Source organism: Leopardus geoffroyi, chromosome C1 (genome assembly GCF_018350155.1).
Source record: "Leopardus geoffroyi isolate Oge1 chromosome C1, O.geoffroyi_Oge1_pat1.0, whole genome shotgun sequence".
Taxonomy (NCBI): Eukaryota; Metazoa; Chordata; class Mammalia; order Carnivora; family Felidae; genus Leopardus; species Leopardus geoffroyi.
Window position 1 is genome coordinate 122430563 of NC_059328.1, and position 22427 is coordinate 122452989.

General features: G+C 34.6%; 1 protein-coding gene and 1 pseudogene across 3 annotated transcripts in view; both read right to left on the reverse strand.

Annotated features, from left to right (window-relative positions):
* The window catches only part of DPP10 (dipeptidyl peptidase like 10), a 1361034-nt gene that overhangs the window by 455688 nt on the left and 882919 nt on the right, over positions 1–22427 (reverse strand). For all 3 annotated transcript variants that reach the window (XM_045479564.1, XM_045479563.1, XM_045479565.1), the window contains exon 3: positions 9197–9292. In XM_045479564.1, the coding sequence (XP_045335520.1) occupies positions 9197–9292 (96 nt within the window). The remainder of the gene's footprint in view (positions 1–9196; positions 9293–22427) is intronic.
* Positions 109–208, reverse strand: LOC123600152 (annotated as a pseudogene).

Here is a 22427-nt window from a genome sequence, read left to right on the forward strand (position 1 = left end):
CCCGATTACAGCCTTTGATTACTAATTTCACTTCTTTAAACCCTAGATATCAGAAAAGATACTGTGCACAATGGAGAAAGAATCCTAATATTCATAATTTCCCAGTGTGAAAGGCTGTCTCTATTCACCTTTATGCTTTTGCACAGGGGCCATGCTAATCTTCTCTGTATCGTTCCAATTTTAGTATATGTGCTGCCGAAGCGAGCACACACCTTTATGCTTTTGTATCCATAAGCATTGTTGGCAATACCCCATAAATAGTCTTTAATGTATAAAAAGATAAATGAATAAATTGATGGAAAGGTAGGTGTCAATGTCAAAGTGTCTATTAATCTACATTTGTGTTGACAAACTCGGTCCCTGGGCCTACAAAGCCTAGAGCAACCACAATTGTGTGAAATGCACTATGTCTATCAGAACACTATTTATTTTGTCACAAACCTTTCAAATGCCCACAGATCCCACTTGAAATATACAAAAACCTGTGCAGGGCCTACAGTTAAAACTAAATAATGCTTGCTGATTAACTTTAAACACAACTGTTTCATCGAACTCAGATTCCTTTTTCCTTCTTTGAAGGAAAACCAAACACAGTTTCCTATTTGAAAAGTAGGTTGTAACATGAAAGTTTAGTTCTCTTAATCTAAAGTCTGGTTTCTACTTCCATCTCCCTTTAAATTCTCTAAGGTAATCATTGTATTTATAAAACATAGAACTATCGTTTTCCTGAAATTTTTTTCCTTGAAATGTTAACACTGAATTTTATGGGTAAATCCACTTCCCTATTCTCTCTCAGTGTTTAGTATAAATTATGTCATTTTAAGATAAGCTAGAATCTTAAAAATATTTCCTTTAAAAACTATTTAGATTTGAATTTCAAACAAAAATTTGAATACTCGCAGTTAGTATATAAGGTTGCCATAGTATGATTTTTATAGAAAATATCTTGATTTTATTTTTTTATTCCAAGTCATTTAATGTAGATTAAAGCTCAGTAAAAGCACAATATGACATATAAGTCATAAAGCAATAAGGAAAACATCTTTGGTAATTAGAGATACGTAAAAATGTTTTAATGGTATACTTTTGTATGTACTTTTTAATCTTGACAGGAAATTATGTAAGATTGTAAGATATTTTGACATATGTTACTCCAAAAAAAAAAAAAAAAAGAACAATGACCAGGATAACAATTAACTATATCCTTAACCTCACTAATCAATTCTCTCTAATATGTTTTTATCACTGAGAGAAAAAAGAACACTAGTAAAATACAGGGAATATTCTGTCCCAAACTCTTGGGAAAGAGGGAGTAAAACTACTGTCCTAAGAATCTGCACCCCTTAAAACAGTATAGGTCTGATTCTTCTTGACTGAAATGTAGAATCTAAAACAAAACAAAACAATAAGCAAACAAACAGAAAGCAGCACCAGATGTGTAAATACAAAGAACAAACATGGTTGCCAGGGGAGGGGGTGTGTGGGAAAAAAGGAGAAGGGGAATAGGAGATACAGGCTTCTGGTTACAGAATAAGTCACAGGAATGAAAGATACAGCATTAAGAATATGTCACTGGTATTGCAAAAGCATTACATGGTGACAGATGGTAGCTATGCTTATGAGGAGCACAGCATAACAGAAAGACCTGCCCAACCCTACGCTGTACACCTAAAACTAACGTAACATTGTGTGTCAACTATAATCAAATAAAAATTACAAAAGAAAAAAAGTCCAGCATTGCTCTTAGAACATTCCCCTTCTCCCAATCTCAGTAACAACCTATGCTTCTCTCTGAACCTCTCACGTTGGTCTTTGGGCAAAAAGAGAAGAGTCTATCTTTTATCCCAGTGTTGCAGGGGTGGGGGCTCATCTCTGGGTATACCAGAGATGAGACTCTATTTATAGTGTCTTCTTTCACATTTTGTAGGCCTCCACACTCCTCAGCCCTGCCAGGCATTCTAAGCACTCATCATTTGACATCACATACCTAACTTGTTTTCACACAGTAAATAAGTACCCTACACAGTGACAAAACATTTAGCTAGCTGAATTTACATTTTAATGATAATTTTAGTAATTATTTACATGTTACAAAAGTAACAACATACTTGTTCAAATTTCGATAAGAGACAACAGAGGAGGAAAAATTAAAAACAGTAACTCATAATCACTCCATCAGAAAGTTACTGGATATGTTAGCATATTTAATTCTTACATCATTTTCTTTGTATCTACATATGTGAACATGCATGTAATGTAATTGTGAATGTACTGTGTGTATAATTCTATGCAAGATCATGTAATTCTAGATTCTACTACTTTCACTTAACATTTTATGCTGAGCTGTTCTAATGTCATTATTTTTTTTCACAAGGTCAATTTTAAAGAGATGGAAAAACAGACGTAAGATGAATTATCTAATCACATACCTACTTTTGTACACTTGCTATCTATTCAATATTTTGTCCTTATAAATTATGCTGTAATAAAAATACAAATTATCCCCCAAACCTCACAGTCATGAATTCAATTCTACCATTTTTGAATAACACTTTGATTGATGGTTATAATTTTATTTTTGTAAAAGCAAACAAAAAATAAGGGAAAAAAGTTAATCTTCTGCCAGGGAGGGCTGGGAGTGAGATTGCTGTCAAAGCTGTAACTAGCTCCCTTTGCACAAAAAATCCAAGTTTCTGCAACACAACCAAACTGAACAGATAGACCAAAATTCTAGCATGATGAAATAGTGACAAACAAAAAAATAATAAACGAGATTCATTTGTTTGATTCTCCCATTATTAGTTCCTCTATTATTGGAATAATATTGATATTACTTCAATAATTTATTTTTCATTAAGAATACAACAATGGCTTTTCTCCTTCTGTTCAGTATCTCAGACACCGTTCTTTGGGATGAGACTGCTGGGGGGCATTTACAGAGAAATACCAGGTGACTGGATCATCTCTAAAAGTGGTTATTCAGGATACTGACTATTTAAAGATCTTTAGGCTTCAGACCTTTCTTTTTTACTTACACATTTTCTTACCTTTCCTTTATTTTTTTCTTGCCTTTATGTTTGTTATCTTTGCTATTCACACATTTTTGCTTACTTAATTTTCACCATGTTTCTACATATAGGAACCCTCAGTTTAAATGAAAACAAAACAAAACACAAGCCTTGGTAGGCTATAAAAAATTGCTGAGACCCTGGCTTGTCTCATTTTAGTGACTTCCCTATATCAATATGTCATACGGTCACAGATCACATAAAAGATAACAGGTTTAAATATCTGTTTTTGGACATCACTTGGGAGATGGGTTGAACTGGTTCTAACAGAAGTCCAATAAAGTCATGATTAAATCCAGAGCCTCACATATCATTGCTCCTCCCAAATAGCCATTTTTCAAAAACAATGTGCAACAGCTTACATGCTGGGTGGACACGGGGAAGGACAGGTTTGCACAGATCAGAGGAAAATCTAGGCATATCATGAGAAAAGGAGCCGAACTGAATCCTGTACTGATTATGGATCAAGGGGCCCACGTTTATATATCAAGGAAAATATAATAGTTCACTCCACTACACTAAGTAAACTATTTACTGAGCAGACGAGGAGTCCAGGCAGGGTGCTAACTGCTGGGGTGACTCAAACATGAATACGATATAAGCACCTCTCCTCAGGGCTTTCTGTCTCTTAGAGCTGATGTTGGCAAACTACAGTCAGCAAGTAAAGGGTTGGCCACTGGTCCACAATGGGATAAGGTTAATTGAGAGCACACATTTAGAAACTCCAAGGGCAATCTGACATCCCTGCAGGCCCAAATGTGTAAGTGGACTAATCTCACTGCATAGTTGAACTAGTGGGTAAGGCAGTGACAGACTAGCTCTACACAATAAAACCTCATTTCACAATTGTATAATTTAACATCAGTTTGTCTACTAGAACCCATATGTATTTAAAATCCAAAATCTATTTTTTTATCAAAAGGTGATTTAAAGGATCTATACCCTACAGGATAAATTTTGAAACTGGCTAGTGGTAAAGAGTTGAAGATAAAGTTCTCAAGTTATCGCCTGATTTGTTATGGGTAAAAGCTCAAAATGAGTAAACTGAGGTTACCAAAACTGCATTAAAAATTTCCCCCACTATCATCCTTATTTTAGAGACTGATTTCTTCTCTACTATGAATATTAACATAACAAAAAGTAGAAATAATCTAGATAAAGTTTATCCTCAGTAAGTAGTGTTGTCATCAGTCTAGCCTAGATTAATTAACAAGAAGGAGGCAAGCTCATTTATTACATTAAAATCTTTAAAACAGCAAGGCTAGTGCTTCTTCCAAATCTGAGAACAGGCATATAATATGAATCATTTCTCTCTCTCTCTCTCTCTCTCTCTCTCTCTCTCTCTCAATATTTGTTTAATTCTGATTTAGGACTCACAAAAAGAAGAGTAAAATCAATACTCTCTATTAACTGCCTGTATCCAGTCTTCCAAAGATATATTTAAAGTTCTTTTTTTAAATTCCAATATTACATTTTTATTTAATATATTTTTGAAATATAATTTTAGAACTCTTGAATAGAGTAAGGTAGAATTTGGGGTTGTATTTGGAATATGTAGGAATCTTTTTTTTAGTAATTTACTTTTGTTGTATTTTTCAAAAGTATTGATTCATGCCACATTTGAAATAACAACATGGGTTTGAATTATGTGAGTCCACTTACATGCAGATTTTTTTGGATACACGACAGTGCTCTAAGTGTATTTTCTCCTCCTTATGATTTTCTTAACAACATTTTCTTTTCTCTACCTTACTTCATTATAAGAATACAGTATATGATAAGTATAATATATAAAATATGTATTAATCTACTAATATTAATCTACTGTTTATGTTAACAGTTACCCCTAATCTTGTACTGTTTGTTTTTCCTTATGATTTTCTTAAGAACATTTTCTTTTCTCTCTTACTCTATTATAAGAATACAGTATATAATACATGTAATCCATAAAATATGTATTAATCAACTATTTATATTAATAGGCACTCCCAACCCAGTGCTTTTCAAGGGTCAGATATAAAAACAAATTAATTAAATTTAAAAATAGTGACATTTCACAATAGTTTTAGAAGCACTGTATTAAAGGAGATGAGGTATGTTATAATTATAATCAAGGTAGAAGTCTCTATATGGGAGAGTTTAGAGGTTTAAATTTTTTTTTTTTTTCCAGCGTTTATTTATTTTTGGGACAGAGAGAGACAGAGCATGAATGGGGGAGGGGCAGAGAGAGAGGGAGACACAGAATCGGAAACAGGCTCCAGGCTCTGAGCCATCAGCCCAGAGCCTGACGCGGGGCTCGAACTCACAGACCGCGAGATCGTGACCTGGCTGAAGTCGGACGCTTAACCGACTGCGCCACCCAGGCGCCCCAAGAGGTTTAGATGTTTAGAAGACGATGGTGACCCTCACAGCTGGCAGGAAAAATAGTCACTGGCTCTTTGGGCACTGGGTTTCAAGTGGGATAAAATTTGGGTTTTCAGATTAGGGAAGAGATTGGGGCAGAGAAAATAGTGTAGGCAAAGGCATAGAGCAAGAAAGCTTTTGAGCTTATGAAAAACATCAAGAAGTTCAATGTGTCTGAAATACAATGTAAAGCAGAATAGTAGACAAGAGGCTGAGCTTAATTCTAAGAGGCTTGCTATAAAGGGAAGAGTTTGAAATTTATTCAATGGGGTCCATCTGATGTTTTTTGAGAAATGCATTAACAGTTTTTAGCTGGGCCTTATAAAGTTTTAGTTTACAGGAGAAGGAGACTGATGGAGGGATTGGTTGGAGATCCACGAGACTAAAAAATTGGAAGGACATTCTCTTTCTTAATTAGTTATAAAAATCACATAAACGTACACATGTATTAAAGAAAATTTAGAGAGAATAATGTATAGGCAAAAAGAAAAAAAAAAAAGGCAGGCCAAAATCCAGCCATATGCACATAGCCATCTGCACACATATCACATACAGATGATATGATATAACATGCCATCAACACTGTTTTGAAGACGTCTTTATTCACTTTTTATATCATAAACATGTCAACAAATATCTATCTTTCTTTTAGTGACCACATAAATTAACATCGTATAGATATACCTATGGAGAGGACGTTACCACAATATTAAAGATAACAGGATTAACAGCAATGAAATCCATAGCAATGAGATTATCAAAGCAGCTGAAAAGTGTACTGGAGACTGGTATGGCATCTCAGAGTCAAACAATGAAAGAAGTTGAGTTTTAGACTTAAACATAGTGAGGAAAGCAGGGTCCATCTCTTATCAGCTGTGTTTTTGGATACATACTTTTTGCTTAAGTTTCAGTTTTCTGGGGTTCGTAGCTTAACTTTACATGCTATTCATGAAATATGTATAGAAAGTATCTAGCACAAAGCCTAACACAGAAGGCCCTCAATTAATGTTAGGTCTTTTTTTGATGATTGATTGATCATCAAATGTATGTGGGGAGATGAATAATGTTATAGGAAGATGGATTTCCAGGTTTCAAGGTGATGTAACTAGGAAAAAGATGCTATAAAAATGGAGATTTCAAGGATATGAGCAGATTTGGGGGAAGAGAGTTGTTAAGCTAACCATGAATATGAGCACCTATCCAAGGCTGCAGTGACATTCACAGATATATTAGTTGAGAAGCAGCATAATGAATGACATTGCTTCACAACAACCTAGACACGTCAGGGCCATCTCGACTCCCTCCTTCTCCTTGACCAGTAATGCAGTAAGTGCTCCTAGGTGACCTCCAAGAATCAAATGAAGCTTCCAAATAAGCTCAGCTTTGACTCCTTTAAGCCATGCATATACTAAGAAAACCTAGTGAGACATCTCATAAATAGAAAGATCACATTTCACCTTTTGATATAATCTGTGATAATGAGGCCAAGGTTACACATTTTATCCAGAGTTCCCACTGTATTTTCTGGCTATGTGAGGAATATGTAAATAGGCCAAGTATCTAGTGATTGCCAGAAAGCAGATCTGAGCTGGATAAGAGAAATGAATGAGTACAAATCTATTCCTCTACTTGAAAAGCAACCCAGTATATAATCTACTAACTAACAGTATGTCAATTTCTTCAGGGGTATTTATAAAGAGTATCTGCCTCTAAGAGTTTAAATTTTGTTTCACCTTGTTTAAAAGCTTGTTTTTGAGCCAAATTATTTTATAAACATGTTAAGTCTTAGGTTTTACTTAGAGTATAATGAGAAGAACACTGCAGCTTTGTCCTAAGATATTTTGTCAAAATTAAGTTTACCAATGATTGGTAAAGAAATCATGAAAAAAAAAATGATGAAAATAACTGACTGCAAATATGTTACTTTAGTATCTTGTAAAGTGCTAAAGTAGAATGTGTGTCCTAGATATTGAAATGTGGCTTAATTTAGCATGCAGTTCACTGCTTAAGTATCTGTCCAGTCCTCTGGCACTTCAATATCAAAGTGTCAGTTATACACAGGAGTAAATGCCTCTTTAAATAGTCCAAGTTCACCTGAGAAAGGAGAAAAGTCCATGATTTTTTTTCTTGATTTCCAAAGACTATGCAAATTTCTATAGTTTGGCCAAAACCGTGGTAAATAAAACAGAATATTGCTGAACAGTTCAAATCTATTGACTCCTGATTTTTTCCACAATTTTTATGTCATCTCCTTTAATAGAAAATAGAAGTGCTAGCAAGTGCAAAGACGATTTTGAAATTAAAAACAGAAGAAACATTTGTGAGACATCCATGCAATGACTGGTAATGATATACCTCTCCATTAGCCTTCTTTAGACATGGGGCTCATGTGAAATAAATACAGTGTATGTCTAAAGTAATCATAAATGCAAGGCAACAATGTGGCAAATCCCAAAATTGTGAACAATTCAAAGTGAAAATATACAAATAAGTTAATAAAATGCTATTTTGTTTTCTCTATCAATAACACCATCCCCATGGCACACATTCATATCCCAACCAATTTCAACTGAAACTTGAGTTTATCTAAAAATAACAGTGGACTTCAATTAAATATATTCATTCATTTATTCAAATCATGAGTGTCTTCTGATCTCCAGGAATTGTATCAGGGCCAGGTAAACAAGTATGATTTGGCCTCCTCCCTTACATCCTTTTTATAGCTTCCACGAATTAACATTTAATTTGCAGGCATAAATGCACTTAATTAGAATATTAGAGAAGAAAGAATGGGCTGTATGTAAGATGATCTTTATTAGATGAAAAAGCAAATCTCCTTTTATCTGTCATACAAATAATCTAGTCTATGCCTTGAAAACAAGCACAGTTATTATCTCTAAATAAAGTGAAGGGCAAAGATTAACAGCTATCTAACCACAGTGATTAGAATGGTCAGGCAAACTGGAATATTCAAGAAATGGACACATGACTTCCTTTTTACCAACACATTTCTTATCCAATAATTTCCCCTATTACCTTTCATTAAGAAAAACCAAAGTCCATAGAGCCATTCAGTGGTTTTTATTTTTCATTGTTCCTTTTTAAATCTAAAAGCTTTTTTAAAACTTTTGACAATAATAAAATCAGAACTAACCTAAGAAGAACTGAGATGCTTTTTTTGTTCTGTTTTGTTTTTGTCTTTTGGGTTTTTTTTTTTTACCAAGCCAGAAAAAGAAAGTGCAATAGATTTCCATGTCATATGTAAGTATTTCAACTTTGCAAAGATTCTCCCAAGTTTGTAGCACTTAAACTTAAAAAGAAAAGCCACACAGAGAAAAGAAAACTAATCTGATTGCCAAATTTGAAGCATTTACATACGCAGCCTCCCAAAATCTATACTTCTACAAGTATAGATTTCCACACCAAAAAGCATTATCCAGAGAAATGTTAAGATTTAGCACATGCTTAAAGTCACATAACTAGCAATCATGAGGCACTGCAGATATAGAACAATCTAATACTTGAAAATAATTTGAATGATGACCTATCTTAGGAACTGGCTTTCTCTCACATGAGCCAAGGTATTAATTTCTGATTAAATGGTACATTGGTATATATAATTGCTGAAGCATGTTAATTAAAATATTAGCTACCAAATATAATTATTTCATTTTAGTTACATGGAACTCACAAGAAATACAGCACATACAGATGTGTGCACATACCATTGATCCACCGAGCTTCTGGGTCATGAAGCACAAAATCTTTCCTGAAGAGGTCTTCTAAAGACAATCTGGTTTCTGATGAATTTGTGAGTTCATCTAAAATAAAACAAATCTTGGATTAGACACTTGTCTTATGTTAGTTTTCAAAACTAATGAATTATAAAATTTGGAATATTTTGTTTCAAAGATATGTTGAGGACAACATAGTCATTTTAATATGGCCTTTGGCATTTGAAGCTTTTTGTTTCATGAACGTTTTCATTAAATTATTTTAAATATTATAATTATCTTCATCTAGCACAAATTTAATAGATCAATCCCTTGTTATGTAGTGATATATAATATAAAAGCAATTAAGAATTCCTGTTGTGCATTGTGCCCACACATTTTTCGTGGTTTAACCATAATCCATTCCATTACTTTCCAAAACCACTTTGACATATTCTCCTAATGCTAAACTTATATTTTTTGTTGTAAACACCAAAAATGAAAGAGTTGAGGGTCATAATATAAATGATAAAGAAACTTCCCAACTCAGAAGGAAGTTCACCAAACAGAACGAATACCATGTTCCCACAATTACTACCAAACAAACACTAAATAGATTTAAAAGATAAACATAAAAATTCAAATAATACAATTGCAGAATATTAATAAAAAGCACACATTTATATAGGCCCCTGACATAAAAACTAAGTGCACTCCCCTTTTCAATTCAAAAATCTATGAAATGGAAGAACAATATGGATGAAGTACCCAAATCAGGCATAACAAACATGCTTTTGATACTAGAGGCGATAAAAAGTGAGCAGTATTTCATTTTCTTTTCAATAGCATTTTTTATTTACTGTATAAAATCATCTTTGTTACCTTTCAGCTGTGACCTTCACTCTGGTTGATACTAAAATGTCAAAGACATATACTAACCTCATTAGATATTGTTTTTTAAAGGTTCAGCCTTATTGCAGTGAGAGCTTTTGTTTCTTCCAGCTGAAAAGCTGTGGTAGAGAATCAATAACTTCAAATGCAATTTCCTTTCACATGAGTCAGCCATGTATTTAACCCACAAAATAATCACTACAAAACACCTGGAAAGAATATTACTAATGGCAATAGTGAGAATTGTATGATGCCAAGCCTAGCATAGGGCATTGGGATTATATATGGATTTTCAAAACAAAATGCCCCATTTGATAGTCTGACACATCAAAATTTGAACTTTCTTCATTCATTCAACAGATAATGGACCTTTAATTTTCAAAATTTTAAATGAAGAACTTACTGTAAGATGCTAGAGACCTATCTGTCCTGAGGGATTCAGGATAAATAACTCTTAGATTAGACACTTATCTTGTGTCAGTTTTTTGAAGCTAATGAATTAGAAAATTTGTAATAGTTTATTTCAAAGCAAGAAGGAATATGATAAATGTCAGAATAAAGATAGAGAGTATTACAGAAGTTCAAAGAAAGGAAGAGAAAGATCTTGCAGAGGGAATTAGAGAAGGCCTAAGTTATAAATTAAATTACCAACTCTCATCCATTGCTAGAGTGAATGCAAAGTGCTACAGACATTTTGGAAGAGGGTTAAGCGGTTTCTACCCAAACTAAACATACAATCCAGCAATTGTGATTTATGGTATTGACCTAGGGGAGTTGAAAACCTATGTCTGCACAAAACTCTGGCGATGAATGTTTATAGCAGCTTTATGCATAATTCCCCAAACTTGGAAGAACCAAGATGTCCTTCACTAGGTGAATGAATAGACAAATAGATAAATCCAGATGACAGAATATTATGCAGTGATAAAAAATGAGCTATCAACTATGAAAAGACATGGAAGAACTGCCAATGCCAATTATTAAGTAAAATAAAACAATATTTATTTTGAGAGACAGAGGCAGTGTGAGTGGGGGAGGAGCAGAGAGAGAGGGCAAAAGAGAAACCCAAGCAGGCTCTGTGCTATGGAAGCAGAGCCTGATGTGGAGCCTTGACCCATGAAACTGTGAGATCATGACCTGAGCCAAAACCAAAAGTCAGATGCTTAACCAACTGAGCCACCCCAGTGCCCTAAAAGAAGATAATTTGAAAAGGCTATATACATTATATGATTCCAACTATGTAACATTCTGAAAAAGGCAAGCTATGGAGATACTAAAAATATCAGTGGCTGTGAGGAGTTTTGGAGCAGGGGTGGGAGGAAAAATAAGTGGAACACAGAGGATTTCTAGAGCAGTGAAACTATTCTGTATGATCTGTATGATCTGTCATGGTAGATACAAGTCACTATACATTTGTCTAAATAAACACACACCTGTTTTTCTGACAAAGATTTTTGTTTCTGTTCCCAGGTAAATTCCACATATTTTGTCTATTGTTTTTTAATTTTTTTAATGTTTCCATTTAATTTTGAGAGACAGCAGGAGTGGGGGAGGGAGAGAGAGGGAGACACAGAATCGGAAGCAGGCTCCAGGTTCTGAGCTTTCAGCACAGAGCCTGATGCAGGGCTTGAACCCACAAACCGTGAGATCATGATCTGAGCTGAAGCCACCAATTGAGCCACCCAAACTCCCCCATATTTTGTCTATTGTATCTTTTATGATACAGATGTTTATACATATTTTGTTATGGGATCTTTTACAATACAAATATAGATGTTAATGTGAAAAAATATCTTACAAGTCAAGGGCACCACAGCAAATAATCTTATTTTCAAATAATATTTCAAATTATATATCAATAATTTGCAAACATCTTTCTTTATATGTCTTTAAAATCATATTTCAACCTTCCAAATTGAAGATCTTATTAAAACTGCCCCACATATGCACAGAAAATTGGAAAATTTTAACCATTGTGTAATATTATAGCTTTTAATTTAGAACTACTTATACCACTTAAATTTTATGTACATTTATAATATTGTATCTTTTTTAAAAAATGTTTTAAATGTTTATTTATTTATTTTTTTGAGAGACAGACAGAAAGACAGAGCGTGAGTGGGGACAGGCAGAGAGAGAGGGAGACACAGAATCTGAAGCAGCTCCAGGCTATGACCTGTCAGTACAGAGTCCGGTGTGGGGCTCAACCTCATGAACCATGAGATCATGACCTGAGCTGAAGTTGGACACTTAACCAACTGAGCCACTCAGGCACCCCTATAATACCGCAGCTTCTATTTTTCATATATATCTTTTACTTTTTCTATTAGATTTAGTTATAATTATATGTTTATTACTGTGAACAGAATTCTCATTCTTATTTTATATTATATATAATGCATATATATAATATACGATTTTAAAGTACTTGCAGATTCATATGCAGTTTTAAGAAATAACACAGACAGAGGTGCCTAGGTGGCTCAGTCGGTTGGGCGTCCAACTTCAGCTCAGGTCATGATCTCACGGTCCGTGAGTTCAAGCCCCACATCATGCTCTATGCTGTCAGTTTGAGTCTGGAGTCTGCTTTGGATTCTGTGTCTCCCTCTCTCTCTCTGCCCCTCCCCCACTCACGCTCTGTCTCTATCAAAAAAATGAATAAACTTTAAAAAATTTTTAAAAAAAGAAATAACACAGAAAATTATTTATGTACTTCATCCAGTTCCCCTCAATAACATGCAACACCTTGCATAATCAATATCAGAAAAATTGATATTTATACACTGTATCAAAATTATTCAGATAGATTTCACATTTTACATGCATTCATTTGTGTACGTGTGTGTGTGTGTGTGTGTGTGTGTGTGTGTGTGTGTGAGTGTCTCTGGCTCTATGCAATTTTATCATATATAACCAGCATCAGTTAGATACTCAACAGTTCTATCACTAGATAGAACTGTACTTTTATTACCATGGCCTCCCTCTGCAACCATTTGACAAACACTAATCTATTTTCCATCTCTGCAATTTTGTTATTTCAAGAATACTAGGTAAAAGGATCATACAATATGCAAGCTTTTTGAAATTTTTGTTTTCCACTCAAAATTATTCCCTTAAGATCCACCTAAGTTGTTGAGTGTATCAGTACTCTGTGTCTTTTTATCTCTGAGTAATATTCTAGGGCACAAATGTACTACAGTTTCTTGAACCACTTACCTGTTGACATACATCTGGGTTGTCCTTTATAGTTTTTGAATTATTATGACTACAGCTTCTATGAGCATTTTTTTTTAATGTTAGAGAGATAAAGAGAGTACAGGTGGGGGAGAGGGGCAGAGGGAGAGACATTAAGAGAATCTTAAGCAAACTCCATGCTCAGGAGCCCAATGTGGGCCTCAATTTCATGACCTTGGGATCACAACTTGAGCCCAAAGCATGCCAGATGCACAACCAACTGAGCCACCAGATGCCCCTTTGAGCATTAACAGGCTTTGTATGACAATAAATTGTCCTTTCTTTGGGATAAATGCCACAGTGTGCAACTACTTAGTCACATGGTAAGCATATGTTCAGTTTTGCCAGAAAATACCATAGGTTTTTCTGGTCTGGAGTAGTTGCATTATTTTGCATATTCAACAGCAATATATAGATCCAATTCCTCTGCATTCTTGCCACAATGTGTGTGTGTGTGTGTGTGTGTGTGTGTGTGTGTGTGTGTGTGTGTGTTTAATTTAGCTATTGTCATATAAATGTAATGACATCCATTGTGGTTATAATTTGCATTTCCCTAAGAGCTGATGAACATCTTTTAATGTGAATTAATGTGAATGTAAACAGTGTGTCTCTTTTAATGGAATGTCTGTTAATGCCCTCTGTTTCTAACTGGATTGCTTTTGCTTGTGTGTTGGCTGAACTGTTGAGTTAGAAAGTTCTTTATTCTAGATACCGATCATTTGTCAGATATTTTAATTTCAAATATTTCTTCCAAGTCTCTATCTTGTCTTTTCCTTTTCTTAAAAAGGACTGCTCCAGAGAAAAGGCTTTTAAATCAATGTGGTCCAATTTTTTAATTAGTTTTCCCTTTTATAAATGATGTTTCTGCTGTCAAAACCAGGAGTGCATCACCTATTCATGGTCCTGAAGATTTTCTCCTACATTTCTTTTTTCTAACAGGGTCATAGTTTTATATTTTACATGGAAGCTCCTGATGCACTTTGAGTTACTTTTTGCAGATGGTGTGAGAATTAGTTTGAGGTTTATATTTCTTTTAAATTTTTGTCTACTGGATGCCCAGTTTCCCAGCACCATTTGCTAAAAGCAGCTTTTCATTTTAGTGAATTATTCCATTATGTTGAATGTCAAATCAATGTTGAATAATAATGGTGGTAATGATACACCTATCTTTTTCTTCTAAAAAAAGAGCTTAATATTTCTATATATCTTAATATGTCATTATTGAATAAAATAATTTTTCTAGAATTTTAGTAAGAAATCTCTACCATTCTTAGGTAATATTTTTATTACTATGTCAGTTAGAATTTTTATTTGAAATTATTACTATATCATTTTACAGTTTCAGCCTCTTACATATAAACATTTTCCCCTCTTTTAATGCATTGATATAAAAGTTGTATAAATGAAATTCCTAATTTCAGCCACTTTCTATCTCTATAACATAGCTCAATTGGCCAAGTGAATTATTATTATCATGTACTGCTAGGTTAATATGCAAAATCTTTACTTAAATGTTTAGATCACTAACGATGAATGAAATGAGATGACCCATTGTTTTTCCATTTTGTGCCATACAAGTCAGTTAACAGTTCAATATTTGTATTAAATATTTTTGAACTTTTATTCTCTGACCTTCAGTAAATTAATATATTTAATAACTATTCTTTTTTTAATTTTTTTTTTACAATTTATTTTGAGAGAGAGAAAAAGAGCAAGTGGGGGAGGGGCAGATAGAGAGGGAGGCAGACCCAAGCAGGCTCTATGCTGTCAGTGCAGAGCTCGATGCAGGGCTTGAACTCACAGCACTGTGAGATCATGACCTGAGCCAAAACCAAGAGTTGGACGCTTAACAAACTGAGCCACCCACGTGCCCCATAAGAATTTTTCTTTTAACTGCAATTGAACCTGGAGTTTATTTTAAAATCAACTTATCAAAATAATTCAAATTATTGTACTTAATCTTTCTTTTAAACAATAATCAGAGAGAGAGAGAGATATGTCTTTTAAGGATTACTTTGGTTTTAATCATTACTTAGAAAATGAACTATATACTTCTTTTTTCCCCTTTATTTGTTTATTCCTTTCTTTAAATTTACCTTAGCTTCCAGGCACAATCCCTAAGGTCTCTTGAATTTTTTTCAGTCCTGGAATAAAGACATCTTCCACCTATAAACTTCTCAAACTCACTTCTATACTCCATCTCCTCTCTCTTCAAGTATCTTCATAATATTTTGGGGTGTTCATCTTTTAAAATTAATATTCCTCTTTACAAATGCCCTCCAAACCCTATTGGGTATCTTCATTCCACAGGGGAAACTGAGCTGAGTAAGGTTAAATGTGACAAAGGTCTACGTGATTAGTAAGAGGCAGGACTGAAACTGGAACTTGTATCTTTCCAACTTACTAAAGTTATACCGTCTCTCAAAATAAGTTTTATTTCCTCATCCTCTTCAATACTGTATCAGTTAGATCTTTTTTTAAAACAAAAAAGATGATACACAATTATATAAATGTTATTTTAAGAATATCCTTAATGTCTTTTACCCACAAGAACCCTTGTTCAAATTGAAATTCAACTACTTAGCATACCCTCCCCAGAACTTACTAGAATTCCTTTCTAGTCCAACTTATCTGAGAAAGTACCATTGCCACAGTCCTTCTCTTTTCTCAGAGAGAGTGGTACCACAGCACTCACTAAAAAGTAGGGCTTTCTGTTTGTTTTCTTCAAGACATTGGCCTATAACATGTCAGGAAATCTCCAGCTTAACCCTCTGCTCACTGTTGCATGCTATTTGGTGTTACAACTTCAGGAGCATTTCCAACCACATCCCATCAGCAAACATTTATAACCCACATTAGTATCTGATTTCTTAGGAACCTGATTTATGTTAGAATCGCCCAGAGAAATCTTATTATTTGATACATTTTAACAACTGTCTCTGTATGTGAACACAAAGCCCACACTTTGCAACAAAGAATCACGGACAACACTCATTCGTGCTGATCGTTCACAGGAACACTGAGAAGCTAAGTCAGAAGGAAAATGGTAACAGAATATAAATAATTTTAAGAGATGACTTCCTCATGTAAAACTTCTTTTTTAATACATTTTCATAAAATAAAATTCTGAAATCACTACCTGTTCCTAAGATAAAAAATATTACTTAATATTCACACGTCTCATAGCCCTTATTTTTCACAAATAAAGTACTGGGTCACAAAACTCTAGTTACTTTGCAACTAAATAGGAGCTACCTCTCTAATATGTGCATGCATGTATGTGTGTGTGTGTATGTGTGTGTAAACATGTATGCAAGTCTATAAACCTAATATATGTGTTAACAGTTGCTAGTAAAATGCTAAGTACTGGTTAACCAAGTAGGACCCTATGATTATAGTTATAATTATGAAGAGCAGCACAAAAATGCACTGAGACGCAAGGGATAACCAAAATCACAAGAGGACAGGGGAACAGAGGAGTGAGGGGGTAAGTAAAATAGGTAAAGGGGAATGGCAGAAATAGGCTTCTAGTTATGGTATGAATAAGGCCCAGGAATAAAAAGCACAGCATGAGAGGGGCGCCTGGGTGGCACAGTCGGTTAAGCGTCCGACTTCAGCCAGGTCACGATCTCGCGGTTCCGTGAGTTCGAGCCCTGCGTCAGGCTCTGGGCTGATGGCTCAGAGCCTGGAGCCTGTTTCCGATTCTGTGTCTCCCTCTTTCTCTGCCCCTCCCCCGTTCATGCTCTGTCTCTCTCTGTCCCAAAAATAAATACAATAAAAACGTTGAAAAAAAAAATTAAAAAAAAAAAAAAAGCACAGCATGAGAGGGATGCCTTGGTGGCTCAGTTGGTTAAGCATCTGACTTTGGCTCAGGTCATGATCTTGTGATTCGTGAGTTCAAGCCCCACATCAGGCTCTTTGCTGACAGCTCAGAACCTCGAGCCTACTTTGAATTCTGTGTCTCCCTCTCACTGCCCCTCCCTTGCTTACACTCTGTCGGTCTCTCAAAACGCAAATAAACATTGAAAATTTTTTTTCAATTAAAAAAAAGCACAGCATGAAAAATAAAGTCAATGATATTGTAGTAGGGATGTAAAGGGACAGATGGTAGCTACGCCAGTGGGGAACACAGCATTATATAGAAACTTGTCAAATCACAAAGATTTACTTCTGAAACTTATGTAACATTGTATGTCAACTATTCTCAAATAACAAAGGAATTAGAAACATAGTAATCATTTGTTAAATTGTTACAAGATACAGAATCTTAGCTAAAATACTCAGCTTTGGCAACATGAATGCAATGACAGAACTGACATTAAATAATTCATATCATGTTCTTTTTTCTGCTCTAGTCTGTCATTCAAGATCATAGACGGCTACTGGTATTTGTGTGCTTTCTTCCAAAAATCCAATCTTGCTTTTTAAATGGCCTTTTGAAATAAGCTGACTGCATAATCTTAGAAGAAAAAACAAAGTTCTTTAGTACTGAATTGAAGAAAAACTAATTTATGACTTTCAGTTCTTGGTTTCTCTTTATAGAAACCAATTGTGTTACTTTTTATCTAGTTTACTCTCCACATCAGAGGTTCAGAAATGTTTCTTTTAATTTAAATCCTATTTGAAATAATTTCCTGTTAAAATACTAATAAAAAGGAAAATCTAATCTGGCAGTTACTCAGAATTACCCATGAGAATTACAAAGCCATTTTCCTTTTCTGTTCTTGTGACTCTCTCTTCTTTCCAGATGACCACTGTACCACCACCTGCATTTCCCACCACGCTGTTTAAATCTCTATTTAGTCTTACAGGTTATTCTCATTCTCTGTGTTTAGTGCCAGTCAGTTCGGGCTACTCTTTTAGTGCATTTCAATGTGAAACATGGGTAAAATTTTAAAGTTCATTGAAAGGATAATATCCCTTCCACACCTCCTTATAAAACTAGTTGAAAACACAGAATAAAGATCATTAGAGTCATTGCTAAATTCCAGACCTAGACAAATATCTGTTGTTTGTACATTTCCTAACCAGTCGACAGAACTTAAAAGTTTTGTTTTACCACCTAACAGCTGTAGCATTACTTACCCTCTTACTTTCTAGTTTTCCCCCATTTTCTTTCATTAGGATGCTGAAACACTATACACAGACTAAATGCTGTCAAAATTTATGTCATTTGAGATCAGATACACAATCCCAAATTCTCTTTAAAGTGTCCTCATTCATTACAGAAAATGAATAAACATTTACTAACTCTCAGTTAAAGAATTAGATAGTTCATAATGTAAATTTGATGAAAAAAAGAACACATTATTAGAACAGAAAAAAAATCACAAGATGTGTCACAAGTTACACCTATTGCTTTTTTAAAATAAATGTATTTACATAAATAAATACATGAAAATCATTAGGCAAAATATTCAGTTCACTTAAAGTCAGTCACTGTCATTATTATGATTGAAACATTAACATGTATAAGTCCAAAAAAATAAATAAATAAAAACAAAATGTATTGGTTAATAAGAAGTACCTTTAAAATTTTCAATTTCCGGGGGCACCTGGGTGGCTCAGTTGGTTGATCATCAGACTTCGGCTCAGGCCATGATCTCAGTTTATGAGTTTGAATCCTGCATCAGGCTCTGTGCTGACTGTTCTAAACCTGCTTCAGATTCTGTCTCCCTTTCTCTCTGCCCCTCCTCTGATCACACTCTGCCTCTGTCTCTCTCAAAAATAAGTAAAAACTAAAAAAATAAAATAAAAATTTCAATTTTGGAACCTAAAAATTTTTTTTGTTCTTTCGGAATATCTTCGCCTCTCACAGTTGTTTCCCTAAGCAAACATGTTTCAAAATGTATATTCTCAGATCTATTCTACCAAAAGTACAGTTGAGTTTCTTCTAGTAATTAATGAAAAAAAAAAAAAGATAAAATGTTCATTTCACTCAAAGGTCTATTTTGGAGGAAGGACACTGAACTATGTTGAATCCATGAAGTCAAAAATATGAATCACAAATAATACATTACTCTTTTCAGTGAAGGACACTTCAAGCAGCTTGTCTCTTACTATTGTGAACATCAATTTATCCATTGAAGCAGAAGCACCAAAAAAAAAAAAAAAAATAGTGCATCACGTAACACCTGTTTTATGGTCCCAGAAAACGACCTCTGTTCCTTCTAGCATGCCAGGAATTTACTTCCAGATCTCTTTCTTTTGCCTTTTCTTATTCTAACATCTTGTGGCAATAGCTAAGTTTCTTGAACAAAGAAGCCAGTCAATTCCTCATTAATTTTAACATCTAGAACTACTTTTGAATCAGATTAACCTGGTATCTTATAAAGTCTATTAATATAAACTCTTCTAATTGAATTTATTCCCTAATCTGATTATCTTCCAATGACTGTTTGTTCCTTCTTGAGTCTATTTCTAGCATGTGGCTTTCATGTAGAAAGCCATATTATTATTTTTTAATTTTTAAGATGTTTATTTAGTTTTTGAGAGAGAGAGAGAGAAAGGGAGGGAGAGAAAGAACATGAGCAGGGTAGGGACAAGAGAGAGGGAGACACAGGATCCGAAGCAGGCTCCAGGTTCTGAGCCCAACGCGGGGACTCAACCTCAAAGACCACAATATCATGACCTGAGCCGAAGACACACACTGAACCGATTGAGCCACCTAGGTGCCCAGAAAGCCATATTATTTTTAAAATACATATTAAAAATCAGCTATGTGAAAAGTTACCAAACTATGACCAAAGCTGTGTCTATACTGAATAGAATGAAGAAGATAGCTGATAAATAAGATAATCCATATTTATTTACGTGTCTCCTTCTTCCCCATCCCCACCCTGCCCCTTTTACCATACATGGAAGGGATTTTAAGGAATTTTACATTAAATATGAAATACAAGTACAGTTGCAAAAAATTTGCCTCCTATGATGCATTCACCTTCTCTGAGGTTCCCAACGCAGTTTTGGACCTATTCTCCCATTCTCTGTTCTCAAACAAGAAAAAGCAATAAGGCTTCAAGAACAGTCATTAGAGCTAGGAGGTTGTAATCTAGTTCTATTCCACCCTTAATTAGCATGTATTCCCATGGCATTAGCACTCAGTCTATTCAGGTATCAGTTTCCTCTTTGTAAAGAGAAAAGGTTGGAGCAAATGACACCACTGTCAGGTGTATTCTAGAAAGTCCTATAAGCTCTCTTAGGACAGAGATTGGAAGGGGAAGGACAGGGGTTACATGGTCAGAACTCTAAAATCAGAGCGGCTCTGCTTTAGCATATTTTTGACCTCTTAATATATAATTTAATTGGAAATACTATGCATACACACTGGCATGCACATACACACACGTGGCCTATGAAGCAGCTTGCATCTCTGAGATCCCCTAGTTTCTGTTACATTTTGCTCAACTTTCTCTTGTTTTCAGCAGAGACTCTAAGTGCTCATCAAATAAAGAATGTATTTCCAGGTTCTGAAGGACTTATTAAATGCTACCTCAAAATTGTCATCTCTTGAATAAATAAACCAAGAGCTTTAGGATTTACTCATAGGTTTAATTAGTCAAATTGGTCAATTATTCAAAATGCTAATCATTCTCAAACCTCTTTTTGAGACCTTTTTCAAATTAACATCTCCTGAATTTGAGTAGAAAAGCTAAATATGAGAAATATACTTGAACAAAGCCTTTTCACATTTGAGAAAATTATGCAATGATGCTCTCTCTCTCTCTCTCTCTCTCTCTCTCTCTCTGAAATAATGTCTTTTTTTTTTTTTAACCCTGAAGTGCTATGGTTCTAGTTTGAGCCCTTGGGCTCCTCTATAGACGTGTTTTAGTTCTTCTCTCAGGTATACTGTTTATTCCAGTTACATAACTGTGAGTACATTTTGATATCCTATCTTTATCTACAGAGTATAATTTGTGAACAACTAGTGAAAATGGGTCCTAAACTCAAATTATATACACAATACTATTACAGCATTGTCTTCCCCTTACACTGGGTTGAAATTTTCACCCTTGGTACAAAACCAATGCGGGGTGCAATTCTGAGCACTTTATCGTTAGCCAACACTGTTACTTCCACATGTGCTCAATTAAAAAAAAATTCAGTTTCACTTGAGAATTTCTTGATACAGTTATAAAAATGATAATTGTATTCAGTATCGCTATTAAGATCTTTTTAATATCTGTGCAGTAAATCTGAAGTACACAAGAACAAAAATAGGGGTACCCAGTTGGCTCAGTCACTTAAGTGTCTGACTCTTGATGTCCGCTCTGGTCATGATCTCATGGTTTGTACGATCAAACCCTGCACTGGGCTCTGCGCTGACAGGGCAGAGCTTGCTGGGATTCTCTCTCTTTCGTGTCTCTCTTTGCCTATCCCCTGCTCTCTATCACACTCTCTCTCTAGAAATAAATAAACTTAAAAACAATAAAAACAAAAACACTTCCATTGTGCATCAACTTGGAAGTTGTCTCAAGGAAAAACATCTTGGCAGCAGCTGGTTCTGCTCAACTAACCACTTTTTTTTCTTCATGTAACATGAATTTAATGGAAGTAATGAATAACAAACAATGACTTCAGATTAAAATATAGGTTTCATTCACTGTCTGAAAGTAGACCATCCCTATGAAAACTTTGTAAGCTGAAATGGTGTAAAGCAAAGAGCATCCCCTGCCTTCTGAGACATCACATTATACCACTTCCACTTTTATTGAAGTCCTACATCACTATCTGTTTTTGCGAACCAAAAGAAATCCAAAGGGGATTTGCACTTCTACACTGTACTAATGTAAATTTTTCACAAAAACAAAGTCACACAATGCCAAGTTTCAGAGAGTAAAGGATACCTGTGTCTGGCAAATGTTTGCCTTCAAAATGAAATGAACCTCTCATATAAAGCACACATGCACGCACGTATACACACACACACACACAAACCAAACACAAGTGGCTGTTACAAATTATAAAATTTAAACTTTCAAGCAAATATTTGCATTTTGGAAGGGTTGTCCTCTCCCTTGAGTGTGAAAGCTTCCCAAAACTTTTCTAGTGAGATTCATAAGTTGTACCATCAGTGATGTTAATTATATTTTTGTTTTATGTTATAGAACAAACCCCA